Source organism: Phoxinus phoxinus (genome assembly GCF_949152265.1).
Source record: "Phoxinus phoxinus genome assembly, chromosome: 9".
Classification (NCBI taxonomy): domain Eukaryota; kingdom Metazoa; phylum Chordata; class Actinopteri; order Cypriniformes; family Leuciscidae; genus Phoxinus; species Phoxinus phoxinus.
The window spans coordinates 8916021-8939118 of NC_136884.1; the positions used below are offsets into that span (position 1 = coordinate 8916021).

The 23098-nt window shown below is 39.9% G+C and overlaps 2 protein-coding genes across 5 annotated transcripts; both read left to right on the forward strand.

The window, feature by feature from the left end:
• The first annotated feature begins 33 nt into the window (after positions 1-33).
• On the forward strand, positions 34-12553 carry cand1 (cullin-associated and neddylation-dissociated 1). The gene is made up of 15 exons (XM_079622893.1): positions 34-371; positions 2509-2652; positions 3187-3341; positions 3505-3628; positions 4232-4488; positions 5704-5809; positions 6116-6261; positions 7448-7740; positions 8037-8178; positions 8415-9908; positions 10038-10133; positions 10218-10387; positions 10465-10629; positions 11070-11177; positions 11442-12553. Exons 1-15 carry the CDS (start codon positions 304-306, stop codon positions 11664-11666), a joined length of 3693 nt encoding a protein of 1230 aa, XP_079479019.1. The 5' UTR covers positions 34-303; the 3' UTR covers positions 11667-12553.
• Positions 12554-14787: 2234 nt separating this feature from the next.
• Positions 14788-21029, forward strand: LOC307003969 (uncharacterized protein). 4 transcript variants are annotated; one of them, XM_079622895.1, is made up of 6 exons: positions 14788-14919; positions 15607-15670; positions 15894-15996; positions 16737-16927; positions 17715-17837; positions 18863-21029. In XM_079622895.1, exons 2-6 carry the CDS (start codon positions 15624-15626, stop codon positions 19458-19460), a joined length of 1062 nt encoding a protein of 353 aa, XP_079479021.1. In that variant the 5' UTR covers positions 14788-14919; positions 15607-15623; the 3' UTR covers positions 19461-21029. The 4 variants fall into 4 exon arrangements, with proteins under 4 accessions (XP_079479021.1, XP_079479020.1, XP_079479023.1 ...); XM_079622894.1 differs by having other exon boundaries at positions 15891-15996; positions 18863-20814; XM_079622897.1 differs by lacking the exon at positions 17715-17837 and having other exon boundaries at positions 18863-20814.
• Positions 21030-23098: the final 2069 nt, after the last annotated feature.

Here is a 23098-nt window from a genome sequence, read left to right on the forward strand (position 1 = left end):
CTAGGTTTTGCCTGGGTTTTGCAACACGGCCCCGCTCTTACTCTGTCTTCTCATAGACAGCAGTGTCTGTCTAGTCTGAGCTCCTCCCTCCTGCAGAAGCGAGCAGCACCTCCATTCAAACCCATCCAAACTCAAGGCATGAGCGTCTGCTCTTCCCCGCACAGCTGCTGCTGATCACCTACCTGCACAACAAACTCTGGATATTCGTGTTGTACTTTACTCCCCTTTAAACCTTCAAAAAAGAGGCGAACTGAATCATTCTGGCCCTAAACACACACACAAGTGGTTTTCCTGACTGCAAACATGGCGAGTGCCTCGTACCACATCTCTAATCTTTTGGAGAAAATGACATCCAGCGACAAGGATTTCAGGTCAGTCGTAATGCACAGGTCTAGATCGGGTGTTAATGAACATGCACGTTTATTTTCAGGCCTTGTGATTGCGTTTAAATGTTTTAACAAATAATGAAGCGATCGCAGAAAGTTTTAGGCCTCGTATCGCGCCCCTGTTGTTGTTTAGATTGACATGCTAAGCTAACAAGCTAACTCATACTGTACGGGGCTTTATTTGTATTTTTTTGCCGTTTAAAATTGTGCGTGGGGCATGCATTGACGTCTATAACTTGGTAATTTGCCATCTCATGTTGGAATATAAGCTGTCAAACGTGTGTTTTAGTGTGGATGTTAGCAAGCTTGTGTTAGCCTATTAGCCTTAGCATTTCGTTTTGGTGGCAATGCACTCGGACTGTCATATAATTTGTAACGAGTACAATTATTTATTACAAATAATGGACAAAATTAGCAGAATTGTTGAGTCATTGCAGCATTTGATGTAATTTACTTTCCTCGTGCTCGTTTTAGTTGGCTAATATTAGCAAAAGTGCACCACGAAATGAGCATAGAACTACATCACCTACTTTTTGGAGAACTTTGTATTGTGTAGAATTGATATTTAATTCAATGTTTTTCTTTTATTAGGATCTCTGCATTCAGTGTTTAAGAAACAACGTTTCGTTTAGGCCTATACATTTAAGTTAAAACAGGTTTGACATGTCATTCTTTTATCATTTCCTTATTTTATTCAGTTGTTAATCTAGGCCTGTTGTATTTGTTATCTTGTGCAGACTGACACTTAAGGCAGAAGTTGACTTGTCCTTTGTAAGTTACAGGCTCTGTGGAATGTTTTAATATATATGATGGTAACATTTGAAAAAGGAGATTTTTTTGTTTTACATAATGATAATGATGATAGATATTTCCCTCAATGTTATACCTATAATTATGCAAAGGGTCCTTATTGATTTTGTTCTGAGAATACTTGTCGGGTTTGAAATGCTGTCAAGGCCAGAAGCACGTGTAAATATGTTGATAACTGTTTAAAAGCATAATGATTATCATGAAATTGTAGTTCATAATCTAAATGGTCTATACAGTTACAATTTGTAATGTGTTCTGACATGCTTAGAACTTTCTATTGGGGATTCCCTTTAAAGATGTCAGTATATTCAACAGCAGCCACCAGGAGGTTAATGGTTTGTGAGTTTTATACATATCTGACAGAAGATTTCAAATGAATACTAATGCAGCCATCGGATCATATTTCCAGAGTCTACCCTGCCTGTCATTCACGTCAAACCACTTGCTGTTCTCATTCCAGCTCTTTCTAAATTTCACAAGATTTTACCCCTGGGAACATTTTGCTTACACACCATTCTAGGTCTCCTCTGTTGGTGTGTGCTGGCGTTCCCTCTCTCGCCCTGCTGTAGGAGCGTGCGTCTCATGCATTATTCATTCTTACTTAGGCTCTCTGGAATAAGAGATTCCATGCCTTCAAATATATGCCAAAGCAGACGCTTTTAGAACTGTGTGTGTGTGTGTGTGTGTGTGTGAGAGAGAGAGATGGCACGTATTAGGGTATGCAGAGGGTTTTTGCTCACATCACATATGAGGTTTTGTGCTGAGGCTTTGATGTTTGCACCCAAAGACAAGATTTCATTTTAATCCACTCCAGTTTCAGCTCAGAAGTGGATTATGAATTTAGCAAACCATGACAAGTGAGATGAAAAGGTGAAAATGCTTCAGTCAGTCCATTTTCTTTGACATAATGCCAGCAGCCCCTGCCATTCAGGTGGTTCTCACCTTTTTCTAGTCCTCTTTATAGTAGCCATTCTGTTAGTGCTGACGTCACATGAAACCCTCTTTAAGTGTGTCACTGTGTCTGGACTATTAGGAAAAATGCCTTGCAACTGTTTATTTTTTTGAAATTATGTTTTTTTTATAAAGTAAAGCAGGATATACAAGAAAATGCTGATGATTCTTATCCATTGAGAAATGGTTGGATAATGAAAAACAAATTATTTATATGACAGGTGGTTGGAGGGTAAGGAATTGCTAACATTAGTCAAAGTCATTTCAGGGGCGGAACAAGTTATTATATTTTGGTGGGAGAAACAACTTCTTCAAAAAAGTATATAAATGATTCATAAAAAGTCCTTGTTTATTCCCTCAGATTCATGGCCACCAATGATTTGATGTCCGAGTTGCAGAAGGACTCCATAAAGCTGGATGATGATAGTGAACGGAAGGTGGTCAAAATGATTTTAAAGCTCCTGGAGGACAAGAACGGAGAAGTTCAGAATCTGGCTGTAAAATGGTAAGCTTTTTGCCATTATTCAATTGTTTCAGTCCTTCTGTGCTTTCATGAACTTGAAAGCTTCTCTTACTGGGGTGTTTTCAGTATGTCCTTCATGAATTGGCTTCAGTTTGTTCTCTGAAAATGTTTTAATGTGAAATTGATTCATGCCACTGTGATTTAGTGAGAGGTATTGCTGTTTTGTTTTTTTTACTTTGATTTATCTCGGTTGTTAGCTTTTGAGATTAACCTCTATTTTTTCCCCTAGATAGTTTTGAAGGGATTGCATGAATAAGTCACAGTAATCTCTTTTCATTTCATTCAGTCTATGTGCTGAAATACAAGTAAACAACGACTCTTTTTTTAAACCTTATGGCAGTTAAAGCCATCTTGCAAATGGATTAACACTGATTTATATGCTAAACAGAAATAATTTGTAATGTACCATTTCGCAGTACAGACATTTTTGCAAGCAATCCAAATTTATACATTGCATAGTAATAGAAAAATAGGAAGTGTTTCACAGGTTGCACTAAAAGTCCTTATTTCTTGCAGTTTGGGCCCACTTGTCAGCAAAGTGAAGGAGTACCAGGTCGAAACCATTGTTGATACATTGTGTACAAACATGTTATCAGATAAGGAGCAGCTTCGAGATATTTCTAGCATCGGCCTCAAAACGGTGATTGGAGAACTCCCGCCAGCGTCCAGCGGTAAAACACGTTTTCCCTGCATAATAATATAAATGTAGTTGTATTCCCCAACTGTGTTTTTTCCTGATTAAAGGACAGAGAATTCATTCACATGTTTATGGCTATATTTAGTTATTTTCATGTGCCATCTTTCCTGCTATAAGTCCATTTCTGTTTGCTTTAGGCTCTGCTCTTGCTGCTAGCGTTTGCAAAAAGATTACAGGCCGCCTCACAAGTGCCATTGCCAAGCAGGAGGATGTCTCAGTTCAGCTGGAAGCATTGGACATCATGGCAGACATGCTGTGCAGGTATGTCAGACAAGCCATGTGATGACTGCTGCTCTTGTTTAGACCAATTGTGCTTTTGAGTGCACATGGGCTCCTGCCAGGTAATTTTTTGATGTGTGTGTGCACACGCATCTCCCTAGCTGTGACAGTTCTCAGTTGTCTTTTTCCTCAGTTCACTGAGCTGAGTGTACTATAAAGGTCTTTTAGTTTAGATGCTGACGCTTGGCTCTGTTGTGTGGTAACTAATGGCAGACTTGGGTGAATGCATTTTGCACACATACATTAGGCAGACGCTTTTATCCAAAGCGACTTTGAGATTTTTTGCCAGCTTTTGTGTGCCTTGGGAATTGAATCCACAACCACATTACTAAGGTCATGCTTTACCAATTGAGCTACACATAATCATTTAAACATGAAGCATGTACTTTCCCATGATTAGGATTTAAAGCCTGTTCACACTAAGAATAAAAACCATAACAACTGTATTCACATCCACACCAATGGATGATAACATTGTTTATAGTTGTAGTTTTTAGAAATGAAAGGAAATCAGTGGTCATTATGTGGTCTTTGCAACAATCTCTTCTTTTGAATGTTTAACATTGTTTGTGTTCAATCATCCAGACAAGGAGGCCTCTTAGTGAATTTCCACCCTTCCATTCTGAGCTGTCTGCTGCCTCAACTGACAAGCCCTCGCCTGGCAGTAAGGAAGAGGACCATCATAGCCCTGGGACACCTGGTCATGAGCTGCGGAAACTTGGTCTTTGTGGACCTCATCGAGCACTTACTATCTGAGCTCTCACGCAACGAGTCCATGTCAACCACGCGCACTTACATCCAGTGTATTGCTGCCATCAGCAGACAAGCTGGCCACAGAATCGGTGAGGCTCCCCCGTTGTTACAGACCTCAGTTAACTTAATGTCTTCGGGGTTCAAGACCTCATCTCAGTTACTCTTTAAGTGCTGAAAGCAATTTTAGTGTGCACTTATTGAAGCCATCATCTGTGATCTTCTCATACAGCTATTAGTTTCACCACTGATGCTGTAATTTAGTCTTTGCTGGAATGAGCTAAAGCAAACCAAAGCCATCCTCAAAGATCTTTAATGAAAATGATCCAATTATTACAATAGCTGTTTTTTTTTGTTTTTTTGCTCGAAGCGTAGTGTAAATACATTTGTGTAATGATATCCTCCTCTCCTCCTAGGTATTGCCTTTTTACCGCAGTTCTCCATGGCTTGATCTTGAAGTCCAGAGTCCTTTCTTATGATAGAAAATGTTTCAGTCAAGATTGAGGTCACCAGTATTGACATCGAATCTTGATTACATTTCACTTTATGATTGCTCAGGTTGATGAGCAGTAGAAGTTATTCAGGCCGAGGTGTGCCATCTCTCTCCCCATCAGTATTTTGACGTCATTCAAAGATATTAAGTTGATCTCTCTTTTCCACAAGTTTTAATAATTGATACAATAATAAAACGCTTTGAAGTTATCCATAATTATTCACACAACTTTTACTGTTTTCTTCCGTTTCCACGGTTCCACCCCCACAGAACGATTATTATATATAGGGGGTATAAGCTTGAAGTCAACTCTCTTTGGAATTTGACCGAACAAATTGCCAGAATGTAATTGTGTGACAGGAGATAGAACAATCTCCAGTACGGTCGTTATTACCCGTCACCTTGTCATCAACGTTGTTCCATTGCTGCGCTGCTAAGGCAGGCCATTTGGCACAAATGAAATGAAGTGAAAAGTCATTTAGGTTTGCTGCTGTGGTGCGCCGTTCCCCATCAGCCAATTACCGCCTACGTTTGATGAAACAAAGACAGCTGCGATTAAGATGCACAAGATTACTTCAGTGGAATGCACTCCGTTGTTTTGTAGCTATCTCTTGGCGCTACAGTTTTAATTAAGTCTTTTTGTCATTTTAAAATTGTTTCTTTGATTGCGCTGAAAACAGCAAGGCCTTTATCTTGCAGCCCTCCAAACTAATTTTTATTTCACAATGAATTATTACAGTTCGATGTTAAGTTTTGCAACTGTCTGATGTGTGTGTAACGATGGTAATGACAACATGCTAATTTTATCCTGCAGGTGAGTACTTGGAGAAGATCATCCCATTGGTGGTGAAGTTCTGCAATGTTGATGATGACGAACTGAGGGAATACTGCATTCAAGCTTTTGAGTCTTTCGTAAGGAGGTTAGTCTAACATTTGTGATACCAGAAAATTATACTTTCTATTACAATATAAAAAATGTGAGTTTGTTTCTTGTGATATTATAATAGATGAGTTGGACCAGAGAGTGAAAAAAAAAAGAAGCAAAAATGTGGTTATTTCTTAATTTTTATGACCGGTATTATGCTGTTTAGTAATAGTATAGATAACAAGAATATTACCAACATAAACGTAGCCATTGAAAAGCTGTAATCTTGAAGTTTCCCTGTTGCATGACTTATATGGTTAAATGTGTAATTTTAAAAAAAACTATTGCTTTTGATTCCCAGGTGTCCAAAGGAAGTCTATCCACATGTCCCAACAGTCATTAGCATCTGTCTTAAGTATCTGACCTATGACCCCAACTACAACTATGACGACGAGGATGAAGATGAGAATGCAATGGATGCCGAGGGTGTAGACGAAGATTATCAAGGTATGAGGCGGGGCTCATTTCTCCTCTCTGTCTGAGGGAAGAAGGATTTATTCTCTCTCCCAAACCAAAAGAGTCTGTTTAGCTGTAAGTTTCCACCTCAGTTTGTTAGTTCTGGTGTGTGTTAGCCTCTGCTTGTCGCATAACAGTAATAACAATGAAAGCACCGTATTGGTAATACAGCAGCCAGAGAAGGCAGTCTGTCCATGTTTAAAGACAAAAAGAAAGTTGGACCTCTGCAAAGGCTGTTTGCAAGACAATCAGAATTCAGCTTCTTGTTGGAGTGAATGGACGGTGGTAACTGGTCTGGTTTTTCACAGCTGATAAAATTGGCTCTGAGATTGGTTTGGGGGTACTGATTGTCCTGTAATGACAAGACAGGCTTAAACATTTGCCACCATTCCTCTGGCACCTTAGAGATTGTCAAGCCGGCACCTTTTCACCCTCCTTAATGCATGTGCTGAGCATGTCGTGCCACTTTCTTTGACAGAGGTTGTGCATTCTCTGAGTGAAAATGCTTTATTTAACCATTAGTGCTCTGAAGCACAACTGAGTGTGGATGTGCTCAGTGTTGCATGTTGAAAGTGTTGGAATGAAGTTTTTCATGTGGAAGCATGGTTGAAGAAATATGGGTTGCTGCACCCCACAATTTGACAGGACTATAATGACAAGCCCCTCTCCTAAAGCATGAGTTCGACATTCACTGCATTCATGACTACCTTTGTTCTACTTGATCTTTTTTGGCATCAAGGATTTTTATTTTCCATCCCTATTGTAGTGTCATTTTCATCCATGAATCATATTCGTACCGATTTGCGGTTTTCTTTTCAATAATTGATTGTGCTGACTGTGCACTAGCTTGTAAGCAGCCTTAGGAGACTCATACAGTTTGGTAGCAGATTTGAGGGTATGTTTGTTTTTCTCTTAGTAGTCCACACTTCAGAAGTTCATGTTTTTTGTGGTTCAGGGGACAAACTTGTTGCCCTATATGTTTCACAAAGAGTGTTTACAAAGAAATAATTTTTGTGGCTGCTAGCTTGAGATGTGTCTTAGTACCCAGACACATCTACATACATAATATGCCAACTGTTTTGGCCAATTTGGAATAAAATATGAATTGTAGCAGTTGCAACAGATGGAGTTATTCAAATTAGTGGCTGTGATTATGATATAATCTAACTCCAAACAGGAAGTGACGATGAGTACAGTGATGATGACGACATGAGTTGGAAAGTGAGGAGAGCAGCAGCAAAGTGCTTGGATGCCGTGGTGAGCACACGACATGAGATGTTACCCGAGTTCTACCGCACTGTTTCACCGGCGCTCATTGCCCGTTTTAAAGAGCGGGAAGAAAACGTGAAGGCGGATGTGTTCCATGCCTACTTGTCCCTACTCAAGCAGACACGCCCTGCCCAGAGCTGGCTCTGTGACCCAGATGCCATGGAACAGGGAGAGACTCCTCTCACAATGCTTCAAATCCAGGTAGAGACAAATTTACTTTCCTTTTACCTAGGACTGCTAGTTCATACATGTACACACATTCTTTACTGGTTGTTTGTGTTTTTGATGTACATTTCGCACATAAATTATTTGATGCTCAACTTGTCAAAATGATGTAACTTTTTTTGCAATATATTCTCATATATTGTATAATATAAGTCTTCATTGTAATATACTGTGAAGACTATTTGGAGACAAAAACTCTAACTCTACAGACATTTGGGATTCCTAATTATTAAAGTTCATTCATGAGGGTGATGTTTTGTGTGCCTTTGCAGGTGTCCATGATAGTGAAAGCATTGCACAAACAGATGAAGGAGAAAAGTGTTAAGACCCGGCAGTGCTGCTTCAACATGCTGACAGAATTAGTAAACGTGCTGCCAGGGGCCCTGACACAGCACATTCCTGTTCTCATCCCAGGTATGTGCCGCAGGCAAGCTAGTACATGTTAAAGCGAGTAGTCAGTCCTTCCATGATCATTTGCTTAATTCTTGCCAAGTGTGATCAGCATTTTACCTGTGACATTTATAAAAGCACCATGGGGTAAACCTGGAAATGTTAGGTCTTTTTTGGTTGGAAATCTTTTGTAGCCGTTATGTTAAGTTTCTCAATATTTTAGCATTTGGAGTGACATTTGTGAATTTTTTTCCATCTAGGAATCATATTTTCCCTCAACGATAAGTCGAGCTCTTCAAACCTGAAGATAGATGCCCTGTCTTGCTTGTATGTGGTCCTGTGCAACCATCAACCTCAAGTCTTCCACCCCCATGTTCAGGCTATAGTGCCTCCTGTAGTTGCTTGTGTGGGTGATCCCTTTTATAAGATCACCTCTGAAGCACTGCTGGTCACCCAGCAGTTGGTCAAAGTCATTAGGCCCCTGGATCAAACAGATGCTTTTGATGCCTCACCCTACATCACTGACCTTTTTGCTTGCACCATTAAACGGCTGAAGGCAGCAGATATCGACCAGGAAGTCAAGGAGCGAGCTATTTCTTGTATGGGGCAAATTATCTGCAACCTCGGTGATAGCCTTGGTACGGACCTACCAGGCACACTCCTCATCTTCCTAGAGCGACTGAAGAATGAGATAACAAGGCTGACTACTGTCAAAGCTCTCACACTCATCGCAGGTTCGCCGCTGAAGATCAACCTGAGGCCCATCTTGGGTGAGGCTGTTCCCATTCTTGCGTCCTTTCTGCGTAAGAACCAACGAGCATTGAAACTAAGCACACTGGCTGCACTGGACATTCTGGTCAAGAACTACAGCGATAGTGTAACACCAGCCATGATCGACGCTGTCCTGGCTGAGCTGCCACCTCTTATCAATGAAAGCGATATGCATGTCTCCCAGATGGCTATCAGCTTCCTCACCACGCTTGCACGAGTCCACCCTGACTCGCTGTCTAAAATAAGTGGCTCTATTTTGGCTGAACTCATAGCTTTGGTTCGTTCACCGTTGCTGCAAGGTGGCGCTCTTAGTGCCATGCTGGAATTCTTCCAGGCTCTTGTAGCCACGGGAACTGCCAGCTTGGGCTACATGGACCTGCTACGTATGCTAACAGGTCCTGTGTATGCTCAGAGTGCAGCGCTCACCCATAAGCAATCCTACTACTCCATTGCAAAGTGTGTGGCCGCTCTCACCCGTGCTTGTCCTAAAGAGGGCCCTGCAGTGGTGGGACAGTTCATTCAAGATGTGAAGAATTCACGCTCCACCGACTCTATCCGATTACTGGCTCTGCTTTCCCTGGGAGAGGTCGGTCATCATGTTGATCTTAGTGGCCAGCCTGAGCTGAAAACGGTCATCCTGGATGCCTTCTCTTCAGCCAGCGAAGAGGTCAAGTCGGCAGCTTCATATGCGTTAGGCAGCATAAGTGTGGGGAACCTCCCGGAGTACCTGCCCTTTGTCCTGCAAGAGATCTCTGGCCAGCCCAAGCGACAGTACCTGTTGTTGCACTCTCTCAAGGAAATAATCAGCTCTGCCTCGGTTGCAGGGCTCAAACCCTATGTAGAAAATGTGTGGGCATTGTTGCTCAAACACTGCGAGTGTACAGAAGAAGGCACAAGGAACGTGGTAGCTGAATGTCTGGGAAAGTTAACACTTATCGACCCAGAGACTCTTCTGCCCAGGCTAAAAGGCTATCTCTTATCAGGTGATCGTCAAACTCTGCCTGTTTAATTTGTATCAAAACACTGATAAATCAAAGTTCTTTATATCATAAACCTTTTTATATATATACAAAATCAGAGTTTTGATTGAGGTGTTCTCTTTCTCTCACCAGGATCATCTTATGCCAGGAGCTCAGTAGTTACCGCTGTTAAATTCACAATTTCTGATCACCCACAGACAATTGACCCCCTTCTTAAAAACTGCATAGGCAAGTACAAATTTGCACTATTTTGAATTTTGTCGAACACTTTTTAGAACTGTTTTTTATTGTAATATTATTGAAATACTTCAGGTGATTTCTTGAAAACATTGGAAGATCCAGACCTCAATGTACGAAGAGTGGCTCTAGTTACCTTCAACTCTGCAGCTCATAACAAACCTTCACTTATTCGAGACCTGTTGGATACAGTTCTCCCTCATTTGTACAATGAGACCAAAGTGCGCAAAGAATTAATCAGAGAGGTAATCTTCCCTTTGTCCAAAGCCTATTGCTTTACTGTCTTTTTCAAACCTTAGTCAGTCTAATTGCCTCTTTCTAGGTTGAGATGGGTCCGTTCAAACACACAGTGGACGATGGGCTGGATATCCGGAAGGCTGCATTTGAATGCATGTACACTCTTTTAGACAGCTGCCTTGATAGACTTGACATCTTTGAATTCTTAAACCATGTTGAAGATGGACTTAAGGACCATTACGATATCAAGGTAAGCCGTCAGAGTAATCCATGAATCTTTCATGAGATAGGCCTTTTGCCATGCAGATCATTTAGCGACCACAGAAGATGAAAGAGTGAATTGATTAACAAAGATTCAGTGTGTGGTCATCAAAGGCATAAATGCATAATGCATTGACAACAAATGTGATCCAACTTTATTTTAAATTTACTTATTACCAGGTGTACTTTCATGATAATGACGTAAAAGTGCTTTGTACTAGATAATTTTGTATTTTAGGTTTAAATTGTTTACCTACCCACTTTAAACAGGAGTTACCAAGTTATGCATTTACCTAGCAAGCCATGCGTGTTTGATAGTTTCTAGGGCCTTCAAAGATACAGTGGGGGTAAAATATGTGCATAGGCTCATGAATCATATGAAGGTTTATAATTCCTAATGTTCTTTTTGCTCTATGAATGTCTTTACAGATGCTGACGTTCCTCATGCTGGCCAGATTATCTAGTTTGTGTCCCAGTGCAGTGTTACAGAGGTTGGACAGACTTGTGGAGCCGCTCAGGGCAACATGCACCACTAAGGTTCGCAAGATATTCATCAAACAACAAAATCAGACACAAAGCATTTTCGGTGTATATGAAAAAAAAAATAGAGGAAATCTGAGACATCTGTGGGTTTTCTTAGGGGAGCGAAAGTTTGAATACGGTTTGCAATATTTACAGATCCTGTTCCCCCTTCTTGTCAATTCCCCTCTTTCTCTGTGTTTCTCAGTAATCACAAACAACTGGAAAGAGCCCTTTGATTTCTAATTATGATGTTGGCTCATGACACATTTTCTTTCCCAGGTAAAAGCCAACTCTGTAAAGCAGGAGTTTGAGAAGCAGGATGAGCTCAAACGATCTGCCATGCGGGCTGTAGTGGCCTTGCTAACCATCCCAGAGGCAGAGAAGAGCCCACTAATGAGTGAGTTCCAGTCTCAAATCAGCTCCAACCCTGAGCTGGCCGCCATCTTTGACAGCATCCAGAGGGACTCCACCACGGCTAATATGGAATCCATGGACACCAGTTAAATGACCACAACAATGTGCCCACTCCAAAAATCCACAAAGAAAACCAACCCTGGGGGACCCTTGTATTGTTCCATGCATTGCACTGAATCAAAAATAGGAGGAAAACTAAAATCTAAAATTAAGAAAAAAAGAAAAGAAAAAAAAAAACGATTGAAAGGACAGACATTCATCATACTAAGCTTCAAAGCTTATTTCCACATTCTTTTTTTCTTTTTCTATAAACAACAGGAAATTGCCTCAATTATTCATTGTTCTCCATTCCTCCCCCACCATTTTTTATGAATTTTTTCTGGTCGTTTTCATAATTTCTGAGACTCGGTCACCTGAAAATGATTTGACCACAGTATTTGTGTTACCATGGGACATTCGTTCTTTACATTCTAGGTTGCCGACGACTCAATCGGGATCTACAGGGGTAAGCGATAGCACTCAGTGAATTTGAATCGTTTCAGAACCATGTTTTTTTTTTTTTTTTTTTTTCTGTTATGTTTCTTATCAGACAAGTTTTATTAGGTTTTTGTACGATTTGAATGTCATCTCCTCTTTTTACTGTTGACAGCTTAAGTACAGAGCGAGATAAGTCTTAGAAATATTATCCCGAAGAGGTGTGGCATAGTTAGGGTGTTTCATTGGATGAGTGGCTGCTTATTCTTCTTTCATTGCATTTCATTACATTCCCACTGTCCGCAGAATTGCAAGTCATAGCATGTCACACATCCAGAGAATGAGAATTCAGCTACGCACGATTTGCATATTTTCTTTTTCTATTTGATGACAGTTTTGTTTGGCTCCAGCATATAGAGGTAAAATATGACATTGAACATTGTTATGAGAAAATATCACCCTGTATGGAACGCACATATTGTGAATAAAATGAGTGGAGAATATTTTATCAGGTGCTCAACTGTATTCTGAAACTGTAAGGGTGTTGCTCTCACTGTTTAGATCCACTATTAAGATGCTGCCTTGTTTGAACTCCTCACCTGTAAAATTGGTTGGGAATATTATCTTTTTTAAATAGAGCTAGTTTAACTTACCGCAATACTCTTGAGTTCTGTGTTTAATTTGCAGGTCTCTTTGAGAATATCTGTAAGCTGGGCTAATGAACACCATCGTGACCAGCGGGTGACTGAAGTTTGAATCCGATACCCTGAAAATCAGTGTGTATAATGCACAATCTAGGTTTATTTGTGTAGTCCTGTATGCACAGCGTTTACATTCATTGAAGTGTGATAGTACGGCAATGTTCCTCCGTAAGAAATCAATAAAAGGCTCATTGCTGCCTGCATCCAAATGTCATTTTATGGTCCTTCTACTACAGTTAGAACCATCATAATGGCTGATGCATATTGATCACAAAAATGACAAGAGCTGGCTGAAATTGCCAGTTCCAATCTGCTTGGCCGACTTAATTTGACTTCTGGAAATGAAGGAGATCACATTTTTGTGTTTAGGCTCATAGTAGCTGATCTCTATTTAATTAAAGTCTGAATTAATCAATACTTAAGGACAAATATAAAGTCCATACATGTTTTATATTATTTTTCGGTTTTATATACAGCTGTTCATGGAGACTGCTGCACTATTATTTGAATTCATTGTCCAGAACAATCTGCAGTATGGAGCAGATATTGGACTGCGAGTCAGATGTCTGCCTGTGCGACACTGTCACATTGAGCACATCTTCAAGATCACTAAGATTTCATCTTGTATCAGACAGCTTAGAATTTTCACTTTGTTTTCAAGAACCAGTAATTGTAAAGTTAACGTGAAACGAAATTGACTTTGGTTTAATTTGTGTTCCTGCTTGTATTGTGATTATCAGTTCCGATTAGGTTAACTTTGCTTTCATCATTCAAAGTATAACTTGGAAGCATGCTGGAATTCACTAAGTGCAAGCCGGACCTGGTCAGCTCTGACGTCTGTCATCAGTCAGTCTGTGCAAAGGTCATCGACTCTACCCATGCGTGGCGAACAAGCCGTGGAAATTCATTTTTATAAGCTAACAAAAAATGTCAAATATGTCAACATGCCACAGAGGACACAAACAGGTTAATATGAGGGCAGAAGAGTTCTAAACAGGGTTTTGATCTGCTTCTAGACTGCTGAAAGCATGAAAGTACATTAGCAGTTTGTCGTCGCTTAAATGAACCCACTTCCAATTTGCACGCTAATGAGTCACGCAAATGCTATTAAAGCCCAATTTACAGTGGCCTGATTTGCATCAGAGGTGTGAGGGCTAATGCACAGACGTGATCGTTCGCTCATCAGAACAGATGTAGGGTGGCAATGTTGCCTTGCAAGGTGTTAAAACAAATTCTAGACATTTAACAGCTGTCAAAACAGATGTCACAGAAAGTTGTCAACATTTCAAACAAAGTTTTGTCTAAAAAGCTTTCTCGCTTACAAAAGACAACAAGAAGCTATATGGCACAGACCTCCCTTCCAAACTGTGTATATATGTGATCATATTATTGTGAGCAAGCCAAAAAATGGGCTAATCATCATTACAGATGAAATGTGTTTTATAATGATGACGAAGTGTTTGTCTGCACTGCCCTATGGGAGAACGCAGCAGGAGGCTGTAAAAAGCACACTGCAGATTAATGCTTCCCTACTGCTGACAGATCCTCCATGGCCCGCTGAGCAGCTGCTTGTAGCTGTTTTAAAGCCTGAAGCTTAATGTTTCACCTCTAAGCCGGATTTAAACAATGCAAGGAGACCTCACCCCCTACAGGGGAATATAACTCATATCATCTCACTAATGATGCTTACACTAGCTACGTGCCAGAGTAAAGTCTATGCACTGATATGTCTGTATTTAGTTTCTCTGAACTGGAACTCGATTATGAACTATATTGTTGGTTTCGATTGGATGAAATGACTTGAGCTCATTTTGTGGCCAGGTAACAAAAGATAAGTTTGGGTGGCTCTTTTACTGTATTATAATGTTGTGCAAATCATTTATTATATAAAATTTATTATTTTGAGTCATCGTTCTTTGTTTGCTTCTGTTCTGATTTTAATGACCCTTTACAAATCATTTCAGAGAAAGAGGTTGTTCTCAACTCTGTGGGGTTCTGGGACACAGCCACCCAATCAACAGCAGAGAATTTTGTTGTCTTGGATTTTGACTGGTCTGTTAAGGTGGTCATGGTAATGTCCTGACTTGCAGTGCTTTGGACTGTCCTCAGTGTGAGGCGGTGGCCAGCCTTTCCACCGAGTGGTCTTATTGATATTCTGCATTCCCATGGTAAGTTTTATCATTATCTGATGTTTTCCTGAACATTACTGATGCCAAACCAGGATATTTGTCAGTCTAAAAGTACTATTGTTGCACTTCTATTCAATGAAATGTGTTGTTATCAGAAATGAAAGGTGAATATGCCGATGTTTCAAAGCTGTGCTAAACAGTGCACATTTTATAACATTATTATATTGTTTTATTTGTTGTTGCCTGCAATGTCAGAATACACTAATTTCTTTAGTGTCCATGCTTAATCTTTAATCTGGCACTGAAATTTTTCAAATGGAGAAAAAGAAAATATGAGGTTTATGCGGAGGGAAATGGGCAGGCAACATGCTTTATATTTCAAGGTAGATTTTGTGTTTGATTAATGCCTTAAAGCGTGAGATTGATTTTTAAACAATCCCGATGTATCAGTAAACAAATTATCTCCACTGTGGCTAAAAATATATTTTCAGTGCACATGCCTTGAATTTATGCAATGAAACACCTATTTATATGTTAATGGACTTCTTGCAGACTAATGGAATTCTTGAAATCCTGTTGGTAAAGATAAAAGCCAAATCATTGCTTAAGAATATCTCTAATTAAACAATTATGTATAGAAGGGAGAGGGTTGGTTATATTAATGAAAGTTAATTTGGTATTTGTCAATATCTTTGTGCTTGTGTTCTAACAACTTGTTCTTTTAAGGGTAAATAAGAATCAGGATGGGCTTTTCTGGCAAAGACATTCCCATTAATGGGAATGGAGACTGGTAATATATATATATATATATACACATACACACTTTAATACACGTATATGACTATAAATGGAAAGAACAAACAAACAGACAAAAAACATTTACAGCTTTAAACATCATGTATGTTTGAGGTTAATCTACAAGAGTAACTCATTTCTTTTACAGTAAATGTATTAGTCTTATTTGTAACTCGTATTATGCATTGATATAACCAAATCACTTGCTGTGTCAGCAGGCCCTCCAACAAATTTAGGAAACACAGAAGCCAGTCCCCTTTTCGTGATGTTTCACCTGTACCATCACATTTCTCAGAACCGGTCTCATTCCTGCAACATGGGGTAAACACTTCAGAATTATTAATACCACTGACCATTAAACTGTATATTTGACAATTGTATCTGGTATCCAATCTCCTAAATTAGTACCTCGTATCACTCCTCACTCTGTTTTCTCCTATAATAAAGCAATTTCAACTACCATCCATTTATTTAGAAAGTAGGAGTGTAACAAGCAAGATAATATACAGTTGCAGAATACACCCCTGCATACAACATGAGGCCGTGTGTCCACCAAAGCGTTTTTAGCCAGCTGAAAACACTAGGCGCTCTGCTGAAAACGCCGAGCTGCGGGTGCTTGAGAGCGTTTTGGCAGTTGCAGTTTTTTTTTCAGTTGAGACGCATCGTTGCTATGATACAGAATATCCGTTGGTCCGTGTTGTATTAGTCCCGCCCCTTCTCCACTGTGATTGGACGGTTGGCTAAAAAGAGACAGTGATGAGCACTGCGTTTTACCCATAGTTGAACATTCTTCAACTCTCGGCGACCTGTAAAAAACGCCGAGCGCTCAGCACTTCAGCGTTAAATACTCGCTCAGCGCCTCGTTACGCTCCTGGCGTTCTAAAAACACGGCGTTCCCATTGAAAACAATTGAAAAATAAAGCCAGCCGCGTGAAAAAACGCTTTGGTGGACAGACGGCCTAATCAACCTGTTTATTTTGCAATAATGACTGGCTAATAGTGCATTATCACACATTATATGGCAGCATTATATATGCACCAACCCTGCTTGTTTTACACAGGATGTAACTGCCAACCTTCCCCGTCTCCCTGGTGTAAGGGGGCCACTCAGGGATGAAGATGACGACGATGATGTTCGGAGTCACAAGAGCTTGCCAGCGGTGATGACTACATTAACCCTCCAACCCAGAGACAAGAGGTCATACAGACATTCTGAGAGTCGCATCAGTTTACCCCCTCTCATAAGCACCAGGTACTGAATACAGATCATTCCAGGGCTGTGTTTTGGTCCACTTTTTTATGCCCGTCCCTCCATCTTGTTCACTTGGATGTACGTCCTTGCTTACATTGCAAGAGTGCCCACTACTGGCAGAACCCTTGTAATAGGTTTAAACAGACCACCCTAAGCCAGGGGTGTCCGATCCTGCTCCTGGAGGTCCTGCAGAGTTTAGCTCCAACTCCAGTTTAACTCACCTGAACCAGTTAATCCAGGTCTTACTGGTATACTAGAAACTTCCAGGCAGGTGTGTTGAGGCAAGTTGGAGCTAAACTCTGCAGAACAGTGGCCCTCCAAGACTGAGTTTGGACACCCCTATACCCTTGATCACTTGTGGGTAAATTAAGTGCAACCTCTGCTAGTTGCTGTTGCGACGTTACTATTGTGTTGCGTTGTGTTCTATGGATCTGCCTGAAGTGCACATACGAGTAGACTCCCTCTGTCAAAATCAAGGGGTCGAGAGTCTGTCCAAATAAACTTCCCAACGAAGTTGAACACATTTAAAAATGGTGGCGGGGATTCACCCGAGGTGAAGTGCTTAGGAAAAGTTGCGAGAGCCATAAGCGATATAAGTGGTTCACTTTGTAAGCAACATGTTTTAAAGGAATAATTCACACAACAATGAAAATGTTGTCATTTAATCACCCTCAAATCTGAACTATTCCTTTAATACAGACTTTGTATACACCACTAATTGTTTACCAATGGCCAATTGTTATTCAGAGGCATAATATGTTTATTGCTGAAACGTATGATTTACCAGGTGCAGTTTGATTGTGAAAGGCACTGGATTCAAAACTGTCTCAAAACTCCCACCAATCACCAAATCCAGAAATAATTGGAAGGAAACAGACCCCCCGAGACCTCCTTGTAGGTCTGGATGCAGGTATTGCCTCCCTTTTTCCATTAACAACCACCCTTTGCGAGTACATTTAATGTACATTGTATCTTGCTTCATAAAAAAAAGTCATGCCACTGTTAACTTAAAACCGTCAGCTCAAATATCAAATCAACCACCTATTGACTGGCCATCTAAAACCTGACAATAAGAACAGGACTTTCCAGCAGAATTCAGTGCCCTTCGCTTTTAGGCTAGAGGAAAGTAAAATTATTTCATACTTGTCAGTGTAGGCAGGAGGCATGGCGAGACTTCGTTCTGCATTTGGAGCGCTGTTAAATTCACAGAACAAAAATGAAAAGGCACAGTCAATATCTCGCCCGGCAGATATATGCAGAGTAATTTTCAGCTTATTAATGATTTAAAGCCTGGTTAGTCTCGGCATCACGTGGGCAAGTATTTTTCTGCTTCCCTCATTTATTTGAGGCTGTGAGGTGCGAGGGAGAGAGAGAGGAGATCAGCGCTGAGAACTGAGAAGGCAGAGAAAAGGGCATGTAGGTTTCTATTCAATTACTATCAGCCCCCACAGCTGGGCTAATAAACTGAAATTAAAGTGTCCCAATAAAGTGGAATTACACAGTGCAAACAGCTACACAGTCAGTCAGGTCTGGTTGTAGAGCAGAGAGTATGTTTAAATGCCTCTCTGGTAGACACACGGCACTTATGTGAATTAAGAGCAATGAGTTTCAGATATGTCTCCGCTTGCCAGGACCATCACTGATGAATGCGATTAGTAACAGAAATGGTAATTGAATCTTAATGTGATTGAAAACCTGATAAACTTTCCTGTAGTGGAACGTTTTGCGGTGAACCCATAGTCAACTAGGCAGATAGGCTTTGGAATATATAGTGCAACATACTTTAAGTTATGCAACAAAGTTAACAAACCATTAACCCTAGCCTAAGCAAGCATCTGGTTCATCAAAGTGTGCATGCTTTTTAGTTGTATGCATATAACTAGTACATATATATATAGTATTTCATCTAATTATTCTCATTCTCTTATGAAAAAGGCCGGACAAAATGGAATTCCTTTCAGCTAAACCTGCTCATGCATTGATGCATCCAGAAATTGTACCTGTCGGGCAGACGTCTCTGTCTGTCAAGGTGCACACTGTTCAAGGAAATGGGCCCTGCTTGCTTCCTGCCAAAGCCTCTGGAGTGTCCCCGAGATCTCGACTTACTTTCCAAAGTCCTGTAGTGCAGGCAGTGTACCCTATCAGTCCTGACACCATGCAACAGATGAGGCAGACTGACAGAGCGTGCCAGCCCCTGAGGTCTGTGCTGAAAAAAGCACCAAACAGAGGAGTGTTTGACTGCCCACTGGCAGCCCACCTACTGGAGCCATTTTCTGAGTTCCAGGAGCATCTGTGCCGCCAAATCCTACACTCTCCACTGCCTTATCGCGCAGCTCTGCCACAGCTCCACATTTCTTGTCACCAGGACCAGGTAGATCTGTTGCCTGCACATAGGGGCCCATACAGTTCCCTGATGGAGCACACCGTAGAGCTCTGCAACTCCCGAGGACAGAAGCTTCCCAAAATCACCATGACCTGCCCGACACCTTCTCCAAAACGCCTGTGTCGCACAGAGATGAGGCATGCGGCTTGAAAGGCAAACCAAGATGGCTGCAGAGTGAACTAACAAGCTAAACAACTCAAAAGCTAATATTGCTCTGCGCACAAAGAATCACAGAAAGTTCACCAAGATCACAAATTCATTTTGTTCACGTTAAGAGACAATAAAGCCAAAACAGAGACATCTGTCCAATCTCTCGGCACTTCTTCTGATTTTCAGAGATTACTGGACTCATGGTCATAACCCTCTCCTGTGGAAAGCTCAAGTTATTGCTGTATCACCAATCATCTTTTCATTGGAAGCCCTAAGGATCATTAAACCATATCAAAACTGGACCCTGAGGGTTGCACTGGTGCACAGGCACAGGAAGTGCCTCCAAGGAGCTTTATTAAGTCATTCCTGGGTGTTAAGATCCCTGGAGGTATGAATCAGAAGTCTGTCTTACTGAGGAGGAATGCAATCATTTTTTTTCTCCCCACTTTTCATGGTCTTTCTTTTCTTTTTAAAATCAATACAATTTCCTATGAGATATGGGACAAGGGGCAATTTTTACATTTTCCATCATAGCCGACTACAGATGTATTAGCCATTTTTTGGTATAAGAATATGTGTACATGTGTATTTTTGCTATAAAATACCTATGAGAAAGATTAGGCTGTAATAAAGAACTTATTAGAAGAAGTCACCCTCAGTACATCACCTATTGTAGCAGTGGTTGGGACTTATTATTACTACACTTTTGACAATTTGTTAATGCAAAAGTGGTACATACATTATATTAACATTCTGATATTCTGATAATTCTGATAGTCAGGAATTTTGTACTTTAATGAAATTCTGCTCATTGAACATTTTTAATTGATATTTCAATGCAGTATTTTTTTCGTTAAAAATAGTGTTAATATTGCCCCCATTGCCATGAGGAAATATTATATAGTAACTATAAAAAACAGATAGAAAGTTTCAGTTTTTCTTGAAGATTTCCCATGCAGTGAATCGATTGCACTTTTTCTAAGGCACGAAGAGAACTTTACTGAGGATATGTTGAATAAGTGTCATAGCTTTAGCCTATTTATGAAGTTACAATTGCCCTCAGCCCAACCCTCTGATTATGTACCATATAAAGCTGCCATGTCATTTAAAAGTCCTGGTACTGCTGAAGAGAAGAGTGTGCATTATTGTTAATGATATCTTACAGTGGCAACTTCTAAATTCTGAGGATAAATTTGTATTGTGCATTGCATAATAATTAAAGGGACATGTGAACTTAACTTGTTCACATTTATTGCTAAATTCAAAACAATGGTCCCATGACCGGCATCAGTTTTTTACCCAGCACTGTGCTATCTAGCAGAAATAAAAACATTCAAGTTAAAGTGTGTTTTTTATATTGTTGTCATTGTCCTTGTTGTTCATGCTGCCAATGACAATAATGAATATATAGTAAGTAATATATATATATTCAATATAAATCGCATCACATAGCATCTAAATAATTTTTTTAACGTGGATATTTTCAGATTTACACTGCCTACACAGCCAAAACTCATGTCAATAACAACATGTCAATAAAATTGTCAATAAAAAAAGCTAATTAATTATATTTCCAACTAATCATTGTTGTTAAAAGTCATTTGAAGGACACTTAATTAAAAGTGTAAGAGGCAGTATTGTGGTTAATCATTGATTTGCCTAAGCTTACAGCAGGCATGGCTCAAACATGTACAGCGAATTACAAATTCCCAGAAAGACTGGACACCAGGGGCCTGATGATGATAGCGTTATCTACAAGTACAGTTGTGAATAATGAATGTAATTGCTGTTCTTGAATGTAAAGTTTAGCAGTTTAGATCACTTCAGCATGTGGCATTTTCTTAAAGGTAACAAACATCTAAGAGACACACACACAATTCAAAAATTGCAAAGCATGCGTGTGAGCACCACTGCTGTTTCATCAATGAAGTCAGAGCAGAATTTTTGCATTCTTCAGTCATAGCACATGAAATAGAGTGGCTCTGAGGTTTCATGACGAATGGGACTTTGATATTGAAGATGACAGAGGTGCTTTGCAACTTTGCTTTAGAGTGCTTAAGGCTGGGACATGTGTAGCAATCTCTTTTTTCTAGCAGTAAGCAAAGATGTCACAACATGGGTCTTCAGTGGCCCAGGCTTAGCTTCATTTCTGTGTGTGTGTGTGCGTTTGCGTGTGTATGAGCATGTGGCCTGTTTCTCAGGTCCTGTTCCCCCTGCTGTGCTTGTGTATGGGTGTAACAGCTCCCTGGTTTCACGCTTCGATTATCTGGTCAGGCATTACCCATGGTTGCATTCCCCCCACAGCCTTGTCCCAGCACTGCCTGACCTTTTTCTCTCCAACTGACAGACATTCCTCTCATTCCTACAGGGAATAACAGCAGGATGGGCCCCATGTTGAACGCACTGACCGAACTACCAAATGGCCATTACAAAAGTTGTCACAGTATTGTCAATTGGTATAATAATAAAACTTTCTCAAATCTATAAGCAAATATAATAAGTCAACTCCTGTTCGAAAGTCTCACAGCGGAAAATATGTATATCCAAATAAACCTGTTAGCCAACATGTACTAGAATGCATTTTCCACTAGAGGGCATAACAAGTCCTTTCATGGCAAACCGCAAGGCATATTTGTGATTTAAAAAATCAGGATTGCATGTCACTGCCACAACTGAACTATTGATTTGCATTATGGAAAGAGGGCTCTCTGTTGTGCCTGAGACAAACCCATGTTTTTCAGTTGAGGGGTTTATATCTTAGTTTTTACACATTAACTAGTCTTCGATTTCATATGTTCAGGACCTTCAGAGAAACTACTCAAGATTGTTTCTAAATGGTCTATATAGTTAAGTTTCTAGGGTCATTGGTAACACTTTACAATAAGGTAGTGATACATTAGGTATCATGAATATTTGAACAATGAGCATTTATTAATCTAGGTTAATTTATAAATATAATATTGTTCATTGTGCATTTATAATACATTAAGGCTTAATTTATACAACTTGTATTAGTATACCTAGAAATTAGTAGTATTTAGAAGTGTTGTCCATTTTAGTTCATGATGCATACATTGAATGAATCAAACCTTATTGTAAAGTACATTAAAGAGTAACTTAAATGTTTAGTAGTTTTAACTAAGCTCTGCAAAATTGAATAGTTCATTAACTATTAACAGTTTATTTAGTGAAAAGTAAATTCTGATAACAGATATTAAGTGGATAGACCTGTTCTTAATTAAAAAAAAAAAAAAATCTTTCATAAGCATATTAATTTGCCAATATCTTCTGATAATTTTAAGACTAATCAGCTGTCAGAAAAACTGCCTCTGCACCCTTAGATGAGCATTAAACAACCCTGAATAAGCCTTTATTTAGGACACAACCCAAGAGACGATTATCCATGCGTGTTACTTCTGACGCAAACGACAGCTTGCCTCAATAATTTGATAAGCTACCTGAAAGTTCACTTGAAACAAACAGAAAGGGCAAAGAACAGTCCTCAGGTCGTTAAATGTGTATGTAGAGATAATGCCCATAAGGAAGCACAAATAAATTTTGAGTTCCTCTAAAGTTTTCTGTGCGGGAAGAAAAGAAAATGTTTTGTAACATATAACCTATTTCTTTCTGTCATAAAA